This window comes from Phaseolus vulgaris, chromosome 1 (genome assembly GCF_051622355.1).
Source record: "Phaseolus vulgaris cultivar YP4 chromosome 1, ASM5162235v1, whole genome shotgun sequence".
Taxonomy (NCBI): domain Eukaryota; kingdom Viridiplantae; phylum Streptophyta; class Magnoliopsida; order Fabales; family Fabaceae; genus Phaseolus; species Phaseolus vulgaris.
Genome location: NC_143498.1, coordinates 23,209,450 through 23,234,167, shown reverse-complemented (window position 1 = coordinate 23,234,167; position 24,718 = coordinate 23,209,450). Strand labels below are relative to the sequence as shown.

General features: G+C 36.9%; 1 protein-coding gene across 1 annotated transcript; it reads left to right on the top strand.

The window, feature by feature from the left end:
* Positions 1–12,246: 12,246 nt before the first annotated feature.
* On the top strand, positions 12,247–13,035 carry LOC137815636 (uncharacterized). Its single transcript, XM_068618750.1, has one exon. The coding sequence runs from the start codon at positions 12,247–12,249 to the stop codon at positions 13,033–13,035; it is 789 nt and encodes a 262-aa protein (XP_068474851.1).
* Positions 13,036–24,718: the final 11,683 nt, after the last annotated feature.

Genomic DNA, 24,718 nt, shown 5'->3' with positions numbered 1-24,718 from the left:
TGGGTGCCCTAAGTTTTCACGTGCCATGCATGCAACTTCCTTGGAAACCCTAACCCTAACGGGCCTTAGCGCCTCCAAGAACTATTTACTCGTGTCGCGCCTGAATGCGCTATACACACCACTTGCATGGATCCCTCGTGTTTTAGGGCTTCCTCCCATGTCTGATGTTTTAACTGATAACTAGTGTAATTCTGGGGCCCACCTTACGTGGCCCACTATAGTTGTTTAGACCACCGAGGACCTATCTCTCCCTCTGTTGGCAAGGTTCGATGTCGATCCCTGACGTCGATGTCTATGGTACCGATGTCCGAAGACTGACCAACACCCTGATATGTGTATCTGGGGCACACCTTACGTGGCTCATCTTTACTATCAGGCATCGGTGTGCGATGTCTGAGGTCTATCATTGGAGTCGATGACCGATGACTGATCGGTACAAAAGGCCTCAAACATAACCTACTCAGCATAAGCCAACTTTGTGATAGAGGATACCAAGCCACATTCAAAACTAACTCCTGTGAGATTCGTCTACCAAACTCAAAGAAAGTGTTGCTGGTTGGTAAGAGATCAAATAATGTCTATCTACTTGATATTTCTAATTCCACATCTATTGGTTGCCTTTTGAAAAAGCATGAAGAATCATGGCTTTGGCACAGAAGAATTGCACACATACATATGCATCACTTTAATAAATTGATTTCAAATGATGTTATTGGCTTACCCAAACTCAAGTTTGAGAAGGATCATGTGTGTGAAGCTTGCCAAAAGGGGAAACAAACAAAACAAACAAAACAATCTTTTAAACTGAAAAACATTGTTTCCACCTCAATACCCCTTGAGCTACTACATATGGATCTATTTGGTCCTTCAAGAACTATGAGCCTTGGAGGGAATTATTATGCTCTTGTTGTGGTAGATTATTTTTCCAGGTTTAAATGGACAATATTTTTCATTAAAAAAAGGAGGCTTATTCTGAATTCAAGAAGCTAGCTAAGAGGCTACAAAACTCTTGTTACAGAACATTGGTCTCATTAGGAGTGATCATGGTGAAGAATTTCAGAATGAGAAATTCAGCACCTTTTGTGACAAGCTAGGCATCTTTCACAACTTCTTTGCACCAAGGACACCTCAGCAAAATGGTGTGGTGGAAAGGAAGAACAGATCACTTGAAGAACTAGCAAGAACAATCCTGAATGAATCATCCTTACCCAAGTGCTTTTGGGCTTATGCGGTCAGTACAACGTGTTGTGTGATAAATCGTGTTCTTATCAGGACCATTCTGAAAAAGACTCCATATGAATTGCTCAATGGAAGGAAGCCTAACATAGGTCACCTAAAGGTATTTGGATGTAAATGCTACATCTTGAACAATGGTAAAGACAATCTTGGTAAGTTTGATGCAAAAGCTGACAATAGTATTTTTCTTGGTTACTCCATCTAGTCATGCATATAGAGTTTACAATAAGAAACTTATGACTGTAGAAGAATCTGTACATGTTGTTTTTTATGAAACTAACAATGTAGAACAATGACCAACAAAGTTCAATAAAGAAGAAGATGAATAGAATATCTTTTTGAAGAATCTAGAAAACTGTCCAAAAAATCAACCGGTTGATTCTGCGAAACAACCGATTGAAAATCTGCAACAATGTGATCTTCCAAAAGAGTGAAGGATTCCCAGAGATCTCTATGCTGAAAACATCATTGGGCAAATCAACAAGGGTGTATCTACAAGAAGGACAGTAGAAACTTTTTGCAACCATATGGATTTTGTCTCCAAGATTGAACCAAAGACAATCAATGAAGCACTCAAAGATGAACATTGGATTGCTGCTATGCATGAGGAGCTTAATCAATTTGTAAGGAATGATGTGTGGTTTCTGATTCCTAGAATAGATCAAATGAATGTTATAGGAACAAAGTGGGTTTTCAAAAACAAATAAGATGATTCAGAGGTAATTACAAGGAACATGGCAAAACTTGTTGCTAAAGGATACAACCAAGAAGAAGGGATAGATTATGATGAGACTTTCGCACCTGTAGCAAGGTTAGAAGCTATGAGACTCTTACTGGCCTTTGCATGCATGAATGGCTTCAAGCTATTCCAAATAGACGTGGAGAGTGCTTTTATAAAAGGAATTGTGAATGAGGAAATCTATGTATCACAACCACCCGAGAGTGAGGACCACCTATATCCCAACCATGTATACAAGTTGAAGAAAGCCTTGTATGGTCTCATGCAAGCACCAAGACAATGGTATGAAAGGTTAAGTAGTTTTCTTCCTATCTCACCACTATGAAAGAGGGAAGATTGACAAAACCATTTTCATTAAAAAGTCTAATTCTGTTGTGATCTTAGTCCAAATATATGTTGATGACATTATTTTTGGCTCTACTACTGATAAATTGTGTGAAGAATTTGTGACAGCAATGCAGGGGGAGTTTGAGATGTCAATGATGGGGGAACTCTCTTTCTTTCTTGGGCAACAAATCAAACAATCGAAAGAAGGCATCTTCTTGTGTCAATCTAAGTACTGCAAAGACATTCTCAAAAAGTTTGAGATGGAGAATTGTAAAGCTGGAACAACACCAATGTCTACAAATTGTTACATGAGTATTGATGAAGCTGGAACAACAGTGGACCAAACTAAACACAGGGGTTTGATAGGTTCCTTACTTTATCTCACTGCAGGTAAATCTGATATCATGTTTGTTGTTTGCCTTTGTGCAAGGTTTCAATCCAGTCCAATGGAATCTCATCTTAAAGCTGCCAAGAGAATCCTGAAATATCTTAAAGGAACAACAACTGTGGGTTTATTGTATCCCTCACACTCTCCTATTCATTTAGTTGGATACTCTGATTCTGATTTTACAAGATGTAAATTGGATAGAAAGAGCACAAGTGGCACATGCCATCTACTTGGTTCATGTCTTATATCATGGCACAACAAAAAGCAAGCTTGTATAGCCTTGTCAACTACTGTAGATGAGTACATAGCTGCAGGGAGCTCATGTGCTTAGATTTTATGGGTCAAGAAACAACTGGAGGACTTTGGGTTGAAAGTCAGCAAGGTCCCTTTATTTTGTAACAATACAAGTGCAATAAATCTCACAAAAAATCAAGTTCAGCACTCCAGAACCAAACACATTGAGATTCAACATCACTTTATTTGTGATCATGTCAGTAATGGTGACTGTGAGGTTCAATTTCTTGCCACTAAAAGACAGCTTGCAGACATCTTCACCAAACCCTATTCAAAGACAAGTTTCATTCATTAAGAAATGAATTATGGATAATTGATCTACAAGTCTTATCTTGAATCTATGCTGTTTTTAATCCTTCTTTAACTTTATTTGTGAAGACAAATAGGGGAGAAGTGTTTGGGTTGTAATGTTTCTATATTTGCATCTATTTTTGCTTGCACATTTGCTTGAACATTACTCTAACTGGTTTAAATTATTGTTATAAACTCTGATAATTTTTTAACTGGTTATTCCTGCGAAATAACTGATTGTTTTTCTGCTGCTAGTGCAAAATACGTAATTAACGACTCCTTATAAAGACGGTTCGTAAAAAACAGTCGTCATAAGTGAGGCGATGGCAATTTCGTTATTTTTTTCAAATTTTTAACACTTATCACGACGGTTCTCTTTAGAACCATCTTTATATGTATGGTGTGTATGTTTACAAAGACGGTTCTGCTGGAACCGTCCTTATATTTAGGTTTAGTATCAAATTCCCGCGCCCTAGCTGGCACCCTCTCTTTCCCTCAGTCACATTTCCCTCATTTTCTATTTTCACTCACTCACCACCGCTTCACCTTCCTTCTCACTATTCCCCTCACCCACAACCGCGCCTCCTCACCCACAACCATCGATTTTGCGCCGCCCTCTTCACTCACCGCCGCCAGAGATCTCGCCTCCATCCAACACGTTGCCGCACCAACTTCTTCTCCGTGAGCCAACCCCACCGCGACCCAGGAGAACCGCAACGCTGCGACACTGCGTCAGGAGCCACCGCGAGTGTGCGCCACCGCGAGCGAGCTTTGTCACCGCGAGCGCCACCGTGAGCTTCACCACGAGCGCCACTGCGATCTGCGTCATGACGTCGTGCACGTCCAACGCCACTGCGACGACCCTCCTCGTGCGCCATCCTGCATATACGTTGGCCCTCTTCACACCGTCACCAAAGAAACCCTAGAATCTCTTTACTCTCAGGTCACACGTCTTTTCAATTCACCATTTTTCATTCTCAATTTCACTTATCCTTTGGTATTTTCCTGAAATTATACTAATTGGGAAGCCTTGTGTTGTATAATATGTTGTACCTTCTGTCTTTTGAAGCATGTTGTAGCGATCCCTATAATTAAAAATTACAATCTCTTCTCTCAACCTATAAAACATAAAGCACATACTTAATCTCTTTATTGTTTTATGGCAGCAACTTTTTTTTAGGAAAGAGCAATAATGTAACTGGTATTGCGAAAGCAATCAATGCTCACTTTCGGAAATACCCTCTTGCCTTAGTTAATGTAAAAGGAAGGGCAAATGGTACCTCAATTCAGGAGGTGGTGTCCAAGCTAGAGGTGCACATGCTGAAACAATTCCTTAATTTTTTCTCATCTCTTCCTTGTTGAATTTTTATTTCATGTCTTAGGCTAATATCATTCTCTAAAACCTGAAATTTGTTTTCTCTACTATTCTTGCAGCAAGCAACAATTGCAGCAAGCAACAGGTGCCGTTCTGGTTTCTCATCAACACAACACCAGGATTTATAGAGATAGAACTTCTAATTCAAAAAAAATTGGAAATGGCTGATTATTAATTGTCTAAACTTCTGTTTGTTTAAACTCATGTAACGGCTCCCTGATCAATTCAACCAGGAATAGGTAAATGTAGAAGTCTGTGATCAACCATCAAATTGAATTATGACGATGTGGCACGTGACGTTGGATAGTTGATGTGGGCAGAGTGTTGAATGCTAGTAACGTGGTAGGTGACTTGGAAAAGCATGTGTTGTCTGTTTTAGATGATTGGTAAGAGTACTCAGTAAAAATAAGGAGACACTTTCTTTTTATACTCTCAAAATCTTGAATAACACCTTTTTCATTTTGAAATAGATATTTCGGAATGTCTTTTTCAGGATTTAGGGTTGGACTCAGGACTCATTTCTGGAGTTAAAGTGTTGGACTCAACGATTTCTCCTTTTCAAAATTCTCCTAAAAGGTATCATTTCTATCATATGTTAGTCAAGCATCAGGAGTAGGGTTTCTTTTTGTGGTCAACAACATTATCCTCACGGCACTCGATGTGGTTATTGGCTACCCTGTTGCTTCAACTTCAGGTAAAAATCATTTCCAAATTTGAACTCCAAACACTAGTTCAAATTAAATGACAAACCCTTTACTTTAGTTAAATTGAGTGGTTCCTTGTGTACTTTTAGCATTTTCCCTAATTGGAATTAGACTTTCACTTTAAAAAAATTTTCTGATTTGAGTGTTCCATATAAGTAGTTATTTATTTTATCTACGTGTACTCCCATCCCACTGTTGTTAGTTTCCTTTTTTTCCCTTCACTTTTACCAGTTATTTCTTGTTAGATTTACTTGCGACTCTTTTCCCATTGTTGATCAGTTTTCTTCTTCTTTTTCATTATATTTTTTTTTTCTTCTTCTTTTTCATTATATTTTTTTTTTCTTTAGTACTTTTTCTTATGAATTTTGTATCTTTAAAATAGAAAAACAACTTGTGTCCACGAAAAAATTTATATATTATTATAGATTAATTTATTGTTAAATGACCGTAAATATAGTTATACTATCTATACACATTCAGTTTAATTAGATTTTTAAAATTAAAAATAGATAATATTTCCTGACGTGCAAATTAAAGCATATTTCTAACGAAATACATGTTTTTTTAATTTGAGTGTATGACCTATTAGAATTACATATAGTTATTTATAAATTCTTATTAACTTAACTACATTAATCTAGTTTTGTATATATTTTTGAAAGAAAAAAATTCTTAAAGTTTTCTGATTGAAAAACTATTTATACATGCAAAGTAACTGATTTTTTTTTATAAGCAATGCAAGGTAACTGATATTTCAAAGAAAAGAAAATATAAATATAATCAACGATATAATATGATCTAAGGATAGAGATAGTAGAGATTTCTTTTCCCATCTCATTGCTCGACTGAGTGCCCCTATTTATCCAGCTAGAGAAGCACTATTTAATGTTCATACTTCACTTGAATCATTCTCACGGTATTGAATTCATCTTCTTTAAGGTATTTGCATTGGTGAGAACGAACAAGGGTAACAACTCACTTCATAAAGCAGATTGTCATGTGTGTAAATGCTTATTAGAATTTCGTACCAAAGCTGAGGTAATAAAATATGTTCTTTTTACTTCTTGCATAAGACAGTTTGTAATAAAATATGTTCTTTTTACTTCTTGCATAAGACAGTTTGTAATAAAATATGTTCTTTTTACTTCTTGCATAAGACAGTTTGTAATAAAATATGTTCTTTTTACTTCTTGCATAAGACAGTTTGTAAAGCTAGATGGCGATTTAATTCTCAACTTTTTAGTAGAGAAAATAGAAACTTGACAATGTAAACAAGAGTTATTAGTATTTTTCTCTTTGCATGACAGGTGATGTTATTATTTATGCAACAATCGGATTTAAGATTAGGTAGACAGTGGGTTTTTGGACGTATTTACCTTGTTCGAAGATCCCGACGCCAACGCCAGAGAAAGCCTTTACTTATTATGAGAGGAGTTATTTGGAGAGGAGGTTTATTGGAAAATATTCTTTAATGTTCAAGTAAGAGCATTATAGAATAAAAATGTAAATATGAGTTAGTATGAGTTGAACATGAAACTCTGTATGTATGTATGCTTAGAAGAACTATTCTGAATGATAAAATTATTTTCTTTAATGACTATCTTTTCAATTATTTATGACTAATATAACATTGAAGATAATAATTGAGCATATATATTTGATAAAATTGCACATATTTAAATTATGATTTTAAATGTTTTTGATTTTTTGAAAATTGGATATTTTATATAGATTTAAGGTGTATTAAAAATAAATATTTTTTTTTTCAAAAAAAAGCACATATAACGACGGTTCCCAAAGGAACCGTCTTTAAAAATATATATATTTTTAAAATAAATTATTTATTTAGTAGCTATTTATAACGTCGGTTAAATGGACTGTCGTTATAACACATTTATAACGTCAGTTGACAAACTGTCGTTAAAAATGTCTGATCTATAACGACACCCGCAATAACGATGGTTTAAAAACCGTCTTTATATGTCCTTTTTAACCGTCGTTAATGTACTTTTTTGTACTAGTGGCTGCACCTATGCTTGTTTGCCTGGTTTCTCACATTGATTTGGCTAATGTTCCTCTATGGAAATCACCTAGTGGAAACTAGTTTGTGGTGCTTGATTAATCTGGAATAGATTATCCTGTATTTATATTTCTAGTTGTGATTGCAGGTTGAGAAAATTCTAAACAGAAAATTCCAAAACCATCCCAGGGATTTGTCTTCATCAAATAGGGGAGGATTGTAGAGCATGGAAGCTTTTATGAACCAAATCTGTGACAAGAGCTTGATGCTTTGCTGCCTTGATTGAAGCTTAGTTCTAGGGTGTTTAGAATTTGTATAAAGTTCATTCTTAATCCTATGCATAAATTGGATCAATTTGTTTTAAAAGAGAAAAAAATTCTAAGCAAAGAGAAAAACAACCGGTTGATTTCACGATTTAGTCGGTTGTTTTATACTTAGCATGTTGAAGGTTTTAAAAATTGTTTTTGACTTCGTTGACTAACTGTCAAAACCAATTCAACCGGTTAAAATGACATTTCGACCGGTTGATTGTCACATTTCTTAACAACTTTTCAAAGACCTGTTAAATCTGTTTTCAGTTGATTTGAAACTGTTTTGCCTCATGATTAACTGCCTAAAACGGCTAGATTTAAGAGCTATAAATATGGTTTCTCTTTGTATTAAAAAGCACACAGAAAGTAAGATTGAAAACGTTTTTGAGAAGAGATTTGATTCAAAGTTTTGCAAGATTGCCTAAAGGTTGTGCATTGGTTCAAGAACTGATCTTAGGAGCTCTGTGATTCATGAAATACCAGGTGTAATCTGTTCCTTTTTTATTCTTGTAATTTTTTCTTTTCTATACTTGTAAGCTTGTAAACCTGTAAGGTCAGAGGTTTTTCTGACTGTGGTTTTGTGAAAAGCAAAGAGGGTGAGTGTTCTTGTGTGGTCAAGATCACCTCTTTGTGGTGTTATGTGTTTGTAATCTATGATTGATTGCTAGTGGAATACCCAGTGGTTTTCTGGGGACTGGATGTAGCTCAAGGGTTGAGTGAACTAATATAAATTGATTGTGTAATCTCTCCCTCTCTCTCTCTCATTATAAACTGTTTAATTTGATTTTTGTCTCTACTTCTATAAACAACTGGTTAAAACAAAATTTAAACCAATTATTTTTCTGCAAACAGTTTTAATTGCTTTGATTGTATGGCTTTCCTGATTGCTCTTTTTATGAGTGTTGATAAATATTCATTCTTAGCCATTCTTTGCGAAAATCCTTTGTCAAACAATTCACCCCCTGTTGTTTAGGCCATTAATTCTAACACACGATGCGGGAGTGATTTAGAAAAAACGATGTTGTTAAAGGCAATGGTATGAAGGATTTGGCAAATATTTTATCTCGTATGTTTAGTAAGGAAGATTTACATAACTTTTCACTTTGTCGATTTTATGTTCTTTAAGCATGATCATATCAAGTGTGGTAAACTAGTCTGAGAGAACAACAACAACTATTATTATGGGAGGGATAAATTGGTTGTTTTAGGACTTTGAAAAGGTTAGGGTTTGTTGAGCTTTATAATGAAACATTGTGATGTAATTATAGATAAAAAAAAAGAATACAATCAAGAAATAGGGGAATGTACTGGTAGGATCTACACGATCGAGACTTGTTTTTTAATCAATACAAGTAGTTTGTGTTAGGATCGATGGTTATAACAAAAAGGGGGGGGGGGGGGGTGAATTGTTTACACAAGATTTTCACAATTACTTGGCTTAGAATGAAACTTTAACAATCAACTCATAAAAGCAATTCATAAAGCCAATCAAAGTTCCAAATAGAAACAGATAATAGAAATATAATTGCTTAAAATTACGATTCAACCGGTTGTTTATGACAGTAGAAAATATCAAACAGATATGCAAGGAAGATATAAAGAGAATTGCACACAAGGTTTATACTAGTTCACTCTATCCAAGAGCTACATCCAGTCCTTAGTCAAACCATTGAGTATTTCACTATGCAACCAATCACAGATTAGACACACACACCACACAAAGAGGTGACTTTGAATCCCATAAAGCCTACTCACCCTCCTTGCACACAACCAACACCTCAAGCCAGAATCACACTGACTTTACAGGATTTTACAACAGTTTTTTCAAAGAGTAATATGAACAATTACAAGAACCTAAACAAGGATAGAAAACACTTGGAATCACAGTACACCATAAACCCTTTTGATCAATTCTTTGAATCACAGCAAAGCTCAAAAGCAATCTTGCTAAAACTTGGTAAAAACCTTTTCACAAACAGTTGGTAATCTCTCAAAACAATCTCAAATCAGAGAATCAAACTTTTTTGTTTCATCAATCTTTTCACGTTTGAAAGAAGAATAATTTTATATTACATGAGAAGCTACCATTGAAAGCATATTTGAACAACAAAATCAGTTAAAACTGGTTTTCAGAAAACTGTTATGAAAACACACATTTAATCGGTTAAAACATTGATTTAACCGATTGGATGGTTTTGACAATTATATAAATGATTCAAAAAAAAGTTTCAAAACACCTTTGCCAGCTAAGTGACAAACAACCAATTATCTTGAAACTTTAATCGGTTGTTTTTTCCTTTGCATGGAAAAACACTTAAAATTGATTGGAATAAGCTTTGTTTGAGAATCAAGACTGATCTTACAAAGATTCTAAACCCCAAACCAAAACCTAAAACACAACACTTCTTCAGGCTTCAAAGAGGATTTGATACATCAATGCTTCCCATCTTCAACAGTTTGTTCTCTCTTATACAATCAAATGTCTGACTCATTGTTAAGATGATTTTCTTTTAGTCACCCACCACAACACCATCACGTTGTTTTGCACCTTTGCAAGAATATTTGAAAAAAAGTTCACAGCCAACAAAATCAAACTGCCCCGAATTGCGAATTTGTTTGACATAAAGCAAGTTGAAGTAGATCCCTTAAAAAACTACCTCAATCGTTTTTGCGAGGTGTTAGTACGAATTCATCAACCCAATGAGGAGATGGTGGTGGACGCATTCCTGAATGGATTGCGAGCTAATCCATTTAGTGAATCATTGCTTAGGAACCGAGCAAAATCGATAGCCGAGGTTAGAAAGCGTTCCTCAACCTTTACTAAGGATGAAGAAGCATTAAGAAGGAAAAGAGATTAGGAGAAGCGTGCACGTGCTTGGTACATAGGGATTGAGAGAAAAAAAGCCTACGGAAACCCAAGGAGGAAGAAAGTCCGAGCAGAGCTACATCCCATATGTCGCTCTTCGTGACAACGAAATGAGGGAGGCCCCCTAGTGTCCATCCATGAATGTCCCTTGTAGCCAACTTTTGAGGGACCCTAAAATTTCAAACAAGTTAAACTTCTCTAGAAGAACCAAACGACAACTAGGGCATCATCGGGAAGCATGGTATGAGTTTTATCGAACACACGACCATGCCACAAAAAGTTGTTATGTTTTCGTTGTTCATTTGGCTCGATTACAACACCAAAGTGAGAAGAAGCAGGTTACACCGGGGAGAGAGGTCGCACCAAGGGAACCTGCTCATTTGACCTTGATTCTTGGTGATTTCAACACCATTGTCGGTGGGTTCTCAAGAGGTGGAGTTACCTAATCGAGTCAAAAACGATATGTCAAGGTCGTGCTATCATTGGAACCTTGGAAAACACCATGAGTTCCCTCTATCTTTTCTCGACCACCGATCTCTTGGATATAGCACCTCATGAGGATGACCCGATTGTGATATATGTCATCGCCATGGGCTGTAATGTACAACGAGTCCTGGTTGATCAAGGGAGTTCGACAAACGTCATGTTCTGGGAGACTTTCGTGGGTTTAAACATACCATCGAATCGGTTAAGGCCTTTTGATGGAACTCTGGTTGGATTCTTAAGAGAGCAAGTGGAAGTTCGAGGTCATCTTGAACTCAGAACCATTTTTTTAGACAGAACAACAACAAACACCATCCTAATAAGGTACATAGTAGTGGAGAACCCCTCTTCATATAAATTGTTACTTGGGCGTATCCATCTTCAACAGGGCGGTCCTCTGAACAAAATCAGAGTAGTGGTATCCACCCCGCATTTAAAAATGAAGTTCCCCTCTTAGGAAGGGAAGATTGTCACTCTGAGTGTTGATCAGAAGATGGTGAGGAATTGTTATGAGAATATCTTGAAAGCTCGTCGTGGAACATATACTATTTCCACGGCTAAGCCAAACACGAGTATAGAGGCAGATCCACGCGAAGAATGGAATGATAGACGCCTCGAACCCGTCAGGAATACCCGAGAGATAGTTTTGAAAGGGGAAAAATTCCACATCGGAACACCTTTAAGTGCTAAAGAGGAGGAGGAGCTGAGAGATGTCTTGACCCGAAATATATAAGCTTTTTCCGGGACCGCCTCCGACGTGCCCTACATTGATCCTAATTACTTATGTTATTGACTCAATCTTGATATTCAAGCAAAGTCAGTCATGCAGATAAGGTGCACGTCTAATGACGAAATTCAAGAAAAGAATTTTAACGATTCAAGGTTCTTGTTAGCGGGGGGAAAAGAGGGTTCCCCTATTTTTAATGCTTGCGAAAAAATTATCTTTTCGTTTGTTCAGAAAAATGTGAGGAGGATTTCTTCAAATTGAAAGGGTATCTAGCACACCCATGGATTCTTAGTAAACCTGAATCGGGGACTCCAATCAGTTTGGTCCTTGTCCAAAATTCTGAGGAAAAGCATGAGCCAATCTACTATGTAAGCAAATTTTTGCAATTTGTAGACACATAATATCAAGAAATTGAGAAAGCGAGACTGACAATAGTATTTATCGCACGAAGACTGAGGCAGTATTTCCAAATTTGCTCAGTAGTAATGATGATCAACCTCCCCATTCGACAAGTATTTGGAAAACCAGATGTGGTGGGACAAATGATAAAATGGGCTATCGAACTCTCAGAGTTTGACTTTCGCTACAAACCGCGTGGACCCATAAAAGATCAAGTGTTTACGAATTTCATTGCAGAGCTCACCCCTACTATGGCATCATCCTCTTTTGCATTGGTTAAGTGGATCCTTTCTGTTGGTGGAGCTTTCAATGTAAAGGGTAGAGGGGTAAGAATAATATTGGAAGGACCAGATGGTGTACTCTTAGAGCAATCGCTACGATTTTCTTTTAATGCAAGCAACAACCATGCAGAATATGAAGCTCTCATAACTAGAATTTTGCTCGCTACAAAAATGGGCATAGGACACCTTACTGTGAAAAGTGATTCACAACTAGTGGTGGGTCAGGTGACCAACAACTTTCAAGCCAAGGACCCACATTCTGCATTATATCTCAGGTATGTGAAAACTCTTGCTGAGTTATTTGCTTCTTTCGAACTAACTCATGTGTCTAGGAGACAAAATTCTAGGGCTGATTTGCTCTCAAAACTAGCAAGGTCCACCAATGGGGCATCACAATGCACGATAATACAAGAAACCCTTAAAACACTGATATTAACTATTAGTGGCCCGAAAGGCGAAGGTTTAGAAGTATTCCACATTTCAGTAAGACAGACATGGATGACACCATATCTTTGTTGCATAGCCGACAACATTTTACCGCTTGATAAGCAATCTGCCAAAAACTACAACGCAACTCCAACAAATTCACTTTGATAGATGAATATCTGTTCTGGTATGGATTTTCTCACCCGCTTCTTCAATGCATTGATGAAGAACAAGCCAACATGGTTCTGACCCAACTGCACAAAGGAATGTGTAGAAGTCATATCCCTTAAGGTCGTTTGAGTTGGTTACTATTGGCCAATATTGAACGAAAACAACATGGCTTATGCCAAAAAATGTGAGAGACATGTTGATTGGCATCAAGCTCCCCTCAAAGAGTTCCATTTGATCCGCAGTCTTTGGCCTTTCTACTAATGGGGAATAGACATTTTGGGATCTTTCCCCTTAGCTACTCGCCAACTAAATTTTTTGGTAGTAGCTATTGAATACTTCACAAAGTAGATTGAGGTCAATCCCTTAGCAGTCATACCAACCCATAAGATTAAGGATTTTTTGTGGAAAATGTCATTTATAGACTCAACGTTCCCAAGCTCCTAATTTCTGACAATGGTACACAGTTCGCCAACAAATAGATGGGTCATATGTGCTAAGAAATTGGCATTAGGCAATTTTTCTCTTCAGTGGAACACCCTCAGACAACCGGGAAAGTTGAGACAACAAACAAGATACTCCTTTAGGGGTTGAAACGGAGGTTGAGAAAATGAAAGGGAGATGGTCCGCGGAGCTCCCACGAATGCTTTGGTCTTACAACAAAACTCCTCAATCAACAACGTGAGAAACGCCTTTCAGTTTGGTTTACGGAATACATGCAATGACTCCCATTGAAATAATTGAACCTTCACTCTAAGTACAAAAAATCTCTCTAGAATCATCCAACGAAGGAATTCGAGCAAAGCTAGACATACTGGATGAAGTTCGTGAAAACTCTCGGTTACAGTTCGAAGCTCTCAAGTGACGGGTGGGAATGAGGCATAAAAGGAAGGTCATCCCAAGGAAGATCAAAGTTTCACACCTCGTACTCAGGAAAGCTTAGTTGTATCAACTAGAGAACAAACTATCCCCTAAATGGACATGCCCTTTCAGGATCCACCAAATCCTCGACAACAGAGCATATCATTTTGAAACTCTTGACGGTGGGTTAGTGCCTCGAACTTGGAACATGCAAGTATATGTTTTTATTATAGTTGAATCTCTTCTTCATACTTTGAAAAAAAAAATTTCCATGCCTTGAACAATTTTTGAATCTTTTTTTCGTGGTGTGACACTCTTTACCCTTGAGTTTTTTTTTTTCATTTTTCTGAAGGGTTTTTAATAAGGTTGCCCCCTTTTTATAAAATAAAGCCACGATTTCAATCAATTATGACTAGAGGAATCTAAGATCGCCACTTATGCTACAACATGACTAAAAAATTTTGGGTTCACCAATTGACCAGAGAGCATGACTAAAAAATCCTGGGATCACCAGTTGACTAGAGAGCATGACTCAAGAATCCTAGGATCACTAGTTGACCATAAAGGATGACTCAAAAATCCTAGGGATCCCCAGTTGACCAGAGAGCATGATTCAAAAAATCTTGGGATCACCAGTTAACCAAAGAACATTACTAAAAAATATTGGGATCACTAGTTGACTAATGACCATGACTCAAAAATTCTGGGGTCACCAGTTGACCAATGAGCATGACTCAAAAATCCTTTGGAACACCAGTTGACCATAGAGCATGACTAAGAAATCCTAGGGTCACCATAAAAGGGAAACATCAACTTGTCACACTTCGCAAGTGTTGACGATATTTTACCGATGCTTTATACTCGTTACTTTTGACTAAAGTGGATGGATTTGATGTGATCAAAGCTCAACCTTGAAGTCTGCAAAGTTATGGATGTGTCTGTAGGTAGATTTTGTTGTATTTATTTCATCAAGTATTATGATTCTAGACATCTCCAAGAAAATATTTTAAAAACCTGATATGTTTTTAAAATCAGTTAATTCAAGTTTTAATCGATTAAAATCACTTGATTTGAAGCCTTGTGTCTTTAGTAAAGTATTTTAACAGGTTTATTTATCGTATAAAGTGACTGAAAATACTAAAATCTATTTAATGATTTAAAAGTCAAATGTTTTCGGTGATGACCTTAAGACTTTAATATTAAATTTTTTTTTGTCTTTTCTGTTTAATGAAATCAACTAATTATTTTGATAAATAAACCGAGTTTCTTTAGTTGATTTCTTTTATTAAATGAAAACAGTCAGTTATTTCAGAGAATCATTAAATGTTTCAATAGATTTATGTTGTGATTTCCAATTTGGTTTTCATTGACTTAGTTGTTTCATTAATTTGAAAAAGTGTTTTGGCAATCATTTAAAACCTATATAAAGGTGTTTTTTTGAACATTTTAAAAGTAAAAAAAATTCATATAAGAAAACAGTTTCAAAATAATCTTTGAAGTTCTTGGAGATTACTTTCATTCTTGGATCATTCTATTGTGTGAAGGAGTTTTTCCCGAGTTTGTAATTTGTTGTATTCTTACTTGTGTCTTGTTCTTAGGTAGATCTAGATAGTGTGTTTGGTTATTATGTTGTGTTTGTGAGATTTTATTTTTCTTAAAGGGTTCAAGAAACAAAGCTCTTGTGTTCTTGTGTAATCTTTTGATTTTGTGTCTAGTGAATTCTCAATGGTGTGCTATAGACTGGATGTAACTTTTGGTTAAGATTCAACTAGTATAATTTCTCTGTGTGATTCTATTTATCTCTATCCTTTTACTGTATTGTTATTTTATGGTTTCTAGATAGTAATTCAATCGATTAAATAAATATAACTAGTTTATTTTCTATTTTTATGTTTGCCTCTCTTTTTACAATCAATTTTTATAGTTGATTTTTATGAAATTTTCAATATGACTTAAACAATTGTGAAAAATTCGAAAATCTCTTAAAAACAATTCACTCCCCCTCTAATTTATAGGCCATATATTTTAACAATTACAATTATAACTTTTTATTTCATCATGCTTCACAAGTGTTGATGGTGTTTTACCGATTCTTTATACTCGTTAAGATTATAACTTGTTACTTCGTCACACTTCACAAGTAAAAAACTTGATGACTACTTTTACTGAAAGGGTACCGTTTTGCCAGAAGTAATAATTTGTCCCTAAAGACAGATATCGAACCCACAAGGAACAGTTGAATAATCAGGTAAAAGATTCACTAAATAGAAAACTAAATAATAAACTTTGTTTGGAGTTTGTTATGATTTTAATGATTAAAAAGAAAACAAGTCAAAGAGTGTATTTGTTCAATTGGGAAAATTGGGATTGGGGTTCATCCTTCTTACCCTTTTGTATTTTGATTAACATGGAAATATTTTATCTTTTGATTGATTTTGATACCGTATAAAAATCATTTATATTGATTCCTCACATATAAAATTATTAAGAGTCTCCTAAATATCGATTCCTCGCATATTTATAAAAACTTATTATCATTACGATTAGACGTTGATAGCAATTACCATTTTAAATTTATTCCTAACATTAAAATATGTTGAGCATTATCATTTGGGTCAGAAACTTATAAGTACTTTATAGTCAAATCTAATGATCTAGATAATAGAAATAAGCATTACAATTAAAATGACAATACAATCATCAAACAAGAACAAAATATTATATTTAAATATCATCTCAATACATAAGAGTTTGAACAGATTACTCCCCATCCCATAGGATATAATTAGCCACTCGTGTTGGCTATTACAAACATGGAGAGTAAGACAAGAAGATCCTGAATGTCTCTCCTTAACAGTTGCCTGCTCTAGGGTTTCTAACACCTTCTATTCTCCCAATTAGATTCCAATCCACTCAATGATGATGTATAGGGTTGTGCCTCAAGCCTCATGTTTAACCTAGTTGGGCTTAGGCTAAGTGACTTCTAGCCTAGGTGTTATTGGGCTCGCCTGGGCGAGTTTCACGAAAAAAGGCCCAACATCACTGGAATGATCTTGCCAGCGCGAGTTTTAGCGAGCTTAAGTGAGTGTTGATGCATTCCAACTTTCCCTTTTTAGCTTTGTATATTCTTCTTTTGCCCTTTCATCTCCATTCTTCCCTAGAATCTTGAAATTAACATAAATATGGGAATAAATCATTCTTATTCAAATTAAAATCACAAAATATGTAAAAATATATAAATTAATAAAATATGAATTATTTTATGATTATATTATCAATTAATATCCATAAATGTTTATATTTTAATATGATTTTTTTTTGCTCAACAATGAATAAAATAAATTTCAAGGATACTTTAGGGGTATTCCAACCCGTATACAATAAAACTAGAGGGCTACAACCTCATGTGTTTAACAACAAACCAAACTAACCTCCCTGAAGAAATTTCCAGGGTTTATAAAACCTGTTAAAACCAAAAACAGTCTAAGGGAACCAATCATAAACAGAAAACAACATTAAAAACCAGCAAAAAACCAGTAAAAAAATACAGGAAAAAAACCAGAAAAGCTGGATGCATCAGCCTATTGAGATTACCAAACTGCATGGCTTTCAGAAGCACTATGAAACAATCAGTACTTATAAGGTTTACTAGGTTTTAGCACTTGGGAATGCTTCTGTGGGTAATGCTTGCTCTGATAAAAAACTCTACGGAAGAAGCCCCTGCTCCACACTAATTCAGCAGCCAAAAATGACAGATTGACCGTCTACCATTACAACCCCTCTTACTAGCTCCAAAACCTTGTACCATCTCCACTTTTCATTACTGTTAAGACCATTCTCCAGCAACCTTATGCTTATTTCCTAACACCCTGCTAACCCCTCCTCACAATCTGCTTCCAACTGCACTACACACTACTGCAACTTTACATCTAGAATTTAAATGTCAGCGATACACTGCTGCCCTCCTATCTTCTACAACTTCAGCTAACATGAAGCCTACTTCCCAGATATTCTCAGCTCTATTTCTGCAGCAACTCCCTTGACAGAAACCACAGACCATTTCCAAGTACTCCGTGAGAGGATACATTCACTGCCCAGGAATTAGCACACTCAAACCACTGCTAGAAGGCACTGGTTAGGGTTCAAAAGCCAGTCAGAGAAAGCATAGGAGTAACCAGCTACCTTGTGTTTTAACCACAACCATGACTGTAGTTGAGCGTTTTGAAAAATCACATCATCATTAGGGACCCCTTCCTTAAAAACTACCAAGTTCCTTTGATCCCAGATACAACTAACAATTGTCGCCCACAAGCCAAGCCACACCTGGTTTTGTTTATTAGATAGGTGAATTAAGTAGGAGTTCATCAAGTGATTCTGAATACCCTTGTTTTGGGCCCCCAAAACACCAATCCAACGGTAGCACCTTGACCAAACACGTTGTGCGAATACACAATCAAGGAAGATATGTTGAGAAGTTTCTTCAGATAGATTACATAACGGACACATAATCAAATTCACAATCACTCCCCTTCTTATGAGATTAGCTCTAGTTGGAACTTTGTCCAGAAGGATTCTCCAAGTGGTGGTAAGTACTTTAGGCTTGGCTTTTGCTTGCCATAAACTATTAAACACACCTCCCCTTGTATCAACATGGTTGGTCATAATGGTCATAACCGTAAACATACCTTTCGGGTCCCCTCTCCAAATAAGATGGTCCGGGGCTTCCTTGCACATAGTCGCCATACTCAGTATAGATAGCAGCTCTGACTCCAAATTAGACACCCATTGAAACCTATCCCTTCTCCAATTTAAACCCCACCGCCATCTATCCTCTTCCCATCTTCCTACCTCCCCCACCATCTTACCTTTATCACAAGACAAAGAGTAGAGTCTAGGGTATAATGTTTTTAGAGTAGTGGTTTGTAACCACACGTCCTCCCAGAACCACACTGTGATCCCGTTGCCTACTTTCCACTCAAAAGCCTTTTGGAACCATCCTTCTTCATTCCCATCGCCACATGTCTTAGCTAGATCCCTCCACCACCATGATTGGTACTTCAACTTAACCTGACTTATGTCTGATGCTATACCATATTTAAATACAATAACTTCTTTCCATTTTCCTCCCTCTCCATTCATATGCCGCCATTTCCACTTAACCAAAAGAGCTAAGTTAAAACTCCTAAGCTCATTTACTCCCAAACCTCCTTCCTGTAGGGGCTTACACACATTGTCCCAACTAACCCAAGAAATCGATTTATTTTGTCTTCCCCACTCCCAAAGAAATTTTCTTTGAATACTCCTTATTCTGTTGCACACTGCTGCAAGGGCTTTGAAGATAAAAATGTAGAACAAAGGTATGGCAGTGAACACCAATTTTAGCAGACAAATCCGACCCGCCATGGAGAGGAATCTCCCTTTCCATGAACTAAGTCTAGCTTCAATTTTCCTTATTACCGGCTCCCAGAACTGTTTCTTCCTCGGGTTTCCTCCCACTTGTACCCCCAGATATTGGAAGGGAAGGCTCATGATGTTACAATTTAATGTTTTCACATAGGTACTCATGGCATAACTATCCACACTAATTCCTGCCAACTTTGATTTATGAAAGTTGACTTTCAAACCTGAGGCAAGTTCAAAACACCGGAGTATGGCCTTGATTGCAAAGATATTATCAAAAGAGTCCTCACACATGAAAAGCGTGTCATCTGCAAACTGTATTAGACAGCACTCAAAACTATTCATTCCCACCTTTACACCCCTAAGTACATCCGTCCTCAGAGCTTGTCTCACCATCCCTGCAAGACCTTCAGCAACCACTAGAAACAGAAAAGGGGCTAGGGGGTCGCCCTGTCTCAACCCACTAGAAGGTTTAAATTCCTCAGTGGGGCTTCCGTTGACCAGTACAGATACAGATGACGAGACCAGGCACCATTTAACCCATAATATCCATTTGTCATGAAAACCCAACCTCCGCAGCATATCAAGCAAAAAACTCCACCTTACTGAATCATACGCCTTTTCAAAATCCACCTTGAAACATACCCCACTCTTCATCTTCCTCTTAATCTCCTCTAGAATTTCGTTTGCCATAACAACACTGTCCATAAGTCCTTTGTCACTTAGGAAGGATGACTGGCACTCGTCAATGACCATAGCTAGGACTTTCTTCATACGACATGACAGAACTTTGGTGATGATCTTGTAAATAACTCCTACCAGAGATATGGGTCTGAACTGATCAAGCGAAGAAGGATCCCTTACCTTTGGAACAAGGGAAATGAATGACCCATTGCAAACTTTCGGAAAGGACCCAGTATCATGAAAGAAGTGCACAACTGCCATGACATATGATTTGATCACATCCCAACAACTCTTAATGAAATTGAAGTTGAAACCATTCGGGCATGGGCTCTTTGACCCTTCACATTGCCACACAACATCCTTCACTTCTTCCTCCAAGAAGCTAACAATCATATTCCTACTCACCTCCGATGGTAGGGATTTAAATTCCACTGAACCCAAATTTACACTGACGTTCGGCGTAGCCATGAACCTCTTTTCAAACAGTAGCTTTGTTGTTGGGTTCAATAGTGTCAAAGTTCAAGAGGGGGGGGGGGGGGGGGAATTGACCTTTTAAAAGTTTCGCGCAGAATCAGATTTTATCACAGTACACAGAAAATAAATCGATTTATTTGGCAATGAACAAATTTATTTTGACACTGTTTATGTTTAAAAACGTTTATATCAGCCAAGTTATTCTTGAGGTTATGCAGATTAATTTGCAAGCCACACACACACTGATTTTAAAGAGAAAACAATGATCTTCAATTTTTATGCAAGTGATAAAGATTCAATTATTAGCTTGTCAATCAATTAGGTAACCTATCACAATCAAACTATTTTAGTTGTAATTACCAGTAAATATATCTTCTTAACAAACCCAAACTGATTTTCCAGAAAATAAGAACAGTATGAACAAGCCCAGAAAGAACAAATTTATTTTTGATTGAACAGATTCAATTTTAGACAGATTGACAGACAAGCAAGAATCCGAATGCAGGGATGAAGAGAAATGAACACACAACAGTTATACTGGTTCACTCAAATGAGCTACATCCAGTCTCACCTAATCCAAGGTGAAATCCACTAAACAAAACGTACCAAACACACTTACACAGCCACTGTTCTTGAACCCTACAAGAAACTTGGCACACTTGCTGAAAAACACTATTTCAGCACACACACTCTTCAAGAAACCCTATCAAGAAGAGTTCACAATCACACTTTTATAAGAATTTGAAATATGACACGAATACACCTGATAGAGGATGCAGAAATCTGCCTTAGACCAGTAGAACATATTGCTCACACAGTAGCAGCACCTCTAACCAAGCCTTAGAGCCAAACTAAGAACAAGCACACTTTTGATTTGTAAAATCTTTCAAGAACACATGCTAATTCTCTGTAAATCCTTAATTCTCTGTTGTAAAACTTGTTTTCTCAATTGTATGATTCTTGTTTAAACACAGAAACAAGTTTTCTTTTTATAGAAAAACAACTTATAACAGATTTTCAAAAAACAGTTAAAGCTGTTATAAAAAGAACAAATTGAAAATAAAATGAATAGATTTATTTTCAAAAGCAGTTAGAGAATCTGTTATGTGAAGGAGACTCAGTCAACCACTTTGGTGCAAGGACAAAACGAAAAAAACTTTTAAGATAAACATGGCACTAGACTAAAAAGAATCTATTCATTTACAGATGAACAAATTTATTTTTCAAAACGATAACATAAAAGAATTAACTATTGAAACACAATCGTTTTGAAAGAGTGAAGACTTAGTCAAAATACTTGATGCACAAAACCTGATTTTCGAAAGACTTAGTCAATGCATCAGTTTAAAAAAAAGAATCCATTCATTTAGAAAAAAAAAGATTTATTTTTATGCAGTAAGGGTGTTTTTGCAAAACAAGTGAAAAACAGTTTCAGAAAATTTGTGCTTGCTCTTATCACATGGTCAGGGGTTAAGAGGTGAGTTACCCAGCAAAAAGCCTACTCTTAAACAACCTCTAAACTATACCTAAGACATTATTAAAGCAAATGTACATACACATGAAATTTACACAAATGACTTCATCAAACACATGTCTTGAAGGGGCAACAATCATCTTCAACATTTGCTTCCCTACGAATTACTTGCAGTTCTTCACACCATTGAGAGTCAACCTCTACGCCTTTGAATTCATTCTTAAGGCGTCTACATCTAATTGCTCTATGGAAAAAGTTAGAATTCATATCCCCATGCTTGATCCAATTCGCTCTTGCTTTTTGTCTATAAATTGAATCTAGCTTTTTTTTCCACCAACCCTAATTGGCTAAGCAATTCCAGCCTTCGCATCCTCCCATTATCATCTAAACCTTCACAGTCATCCTTGTCATCTAGTGCCTCCATTTTAGACAGAATACGTTTTTTGTTGGTCTCCACACAACCAAAGACATTTTTATTCCACTCTTTAATATCAACCTTCAGTAGTTTCAGCTTATCTTTGAAAATGGACATGTTATTACCTTGCACCTGATACGATTCCCATTTATCCTATACCATAACCTTAAAACCCGGTTCCTTAAGCCACACATCAAATGATCTGAACGGTTTAGGGCCCCAATCCTTGGCGTACGATTTCAATACTAGAGCACAATGATTTGATACCATTCTCGGTTGTATATACTGCTTAGCCGTGGGCCATAATTGTAACCACTCTTCAGACACTAGGAACCTATCTAATCTGCTCTTTGCTGTGGCATTAGCTTTGAACCATGTATACTTCTTACCAACACTAGGGATGTCCAGCAAACCATTATTTTCAATAAACCTGTTGAAACCATCTTTTGGCTTGAAGAATCTTTGATCCCTTTCCTTTCATCTTCCCTTCTTACAGCATTAAAGTCACCACATAAAACCCAAGGCAAATTACAATGTGATTGCTTTAGAGTCGTCAAAGCTTCCCACAAAACGATCTTGTCCTTTAGGTTGCACGCTGCATATACATTCATCACCACACACTGACAATTTGCTTTAAGATGGTACCCCATGATTGCTATAAAACCGGGTCCTACTACATGGTTTGCATAAGAAAAAACTTCTTCATGCCACATTGTTACTATGCTCCCTGCCCCATTGATCCCTTCATTAAGAACCCAACCGATGTTGCTATCTCCCATAACGAATAACATCTAGCATCTATAAACGAGGAAACCTTCGTTTCTTGTAGACAAAGAAATTTTGCATTCTCCTTAGCCACAATATGACTCAGGTATCGTGCTTTCACCCCTCCTCCCAACCCTCTAATATTGAGGTTTACAATTATCATGATAACTTCTTTAAAACACCCCCTATACCCCTTTTTGACATCATTGTCCCTTACCTCCATACGGTCTAGTTCTCCAACCACGTTCCCCACTACCCCTGAACACTACAAACCTAGATTTTTGCCCAAATCCCATATTCTGGCAGATTCAACGACATTATATTCTAGCTTAAGCCGATTGTTACACAGATTAATGTCATTGTTTGATTCTGCGAAAGAGCAGTGACTTAACCTGGAAGAAGAATTTAACCCTTGATGTAGTGATCCCACACCCTCGTTTGATCTCCACTTCGGATGAGTGGTTGGCGTTCCATGATCTCGCAGCCTTCGGATTTTCGGTGATGTTTTACTGGCCATTACAATCTGACAAGGTTCCTCGTGCGTAGCATTTGTCTCTATTGCATTCGCTTCCTTACGCCACTTAAAGGTGCTGCTGGATTGTGGATCTTCACAGCCTAACGAAGAGTCCAATGAAGGACCCTCTTCCTCACTACATCGGTGAATTGCGTGGCACGGGTACACGCCGGAGTCAGATTCCTGCGATTTTAATCCTCCAAGGTGCTCACCATAACTGGTCTCCCTCATTCGTTCGTTGAGTAACGAAGAAGAGGACTTGGCTACAGAGCATTTCGTTGCACACCTCTGTTCCATAGTTTCCCCATTACAACCTATGACTGGGCCCCCCTCACTAACTTCTTTACTACACACACCTCCATTCACTACTTGGGCCGCACCTTGCTTAGGCCCAAAATGAAGGGAATTGCACACCTGGATCCCTTCCATTAGGTTAACCAGTGATTGTTGAATCATCTTACATGCAGCTTTGACTTGGTTTGTAGCGATTAAGGCTGCCCCTCCTTCAGACACTCCATGCGCACGTTTTACTTCATCTGTGAAAGAGAATTCGCCTTTATTCTGACACCCCCTATCACTCTGAGCCCTTTTGATAGAGATCAAATAAGAGAGGATTTTACTAATGGAGGAAGAGGTCATTCATCCAAACATTTGAAGTTCTTATTTCTAGTCTTCTCAAAAATTAAAGAAGAATTAAAATAACGAGAGGATCAAGCCTAAAGCCAAAAGAAGACTACAAGCTTTCAAGAATGGGCTTCAATTAATATCTCTCTTTATAGTTTCTTTTGTATAAATTTGTAAATAATATAGAATAGTGTTTAGGTAGGTGCTAAGAGGGAAACCTAAAGATACCTCTTGTGTAAAGCAAATTTAGATATTAGCTTTAGAGAAATGTAGAAGGTATCCCTTCTATTCTCCACTTTAGGCGCTAGAAGTGGAAGAGTTGCAAGGTAACCTTGGATAGCTTCCTTTGTAAGCTTCTTGTACACTCATGATCAGTCCTTCTCCTATAAAAGGAGGGCTTGAGTCTTTCTAATATAGATTTGATATTTTGAGTACAAAAATTCTCCCAAATTGGTGAGTGATTGAGAGACTT

Excerpts from the sequence above, each read along its gene's own strand:
- LOC137815636 (XM_068618750.1), top strand. The coding sequence starts at position 12,247 with ATGATGATCAACCTCCCCATTCGACAAGTATTTGGAAAACCAGATGTG.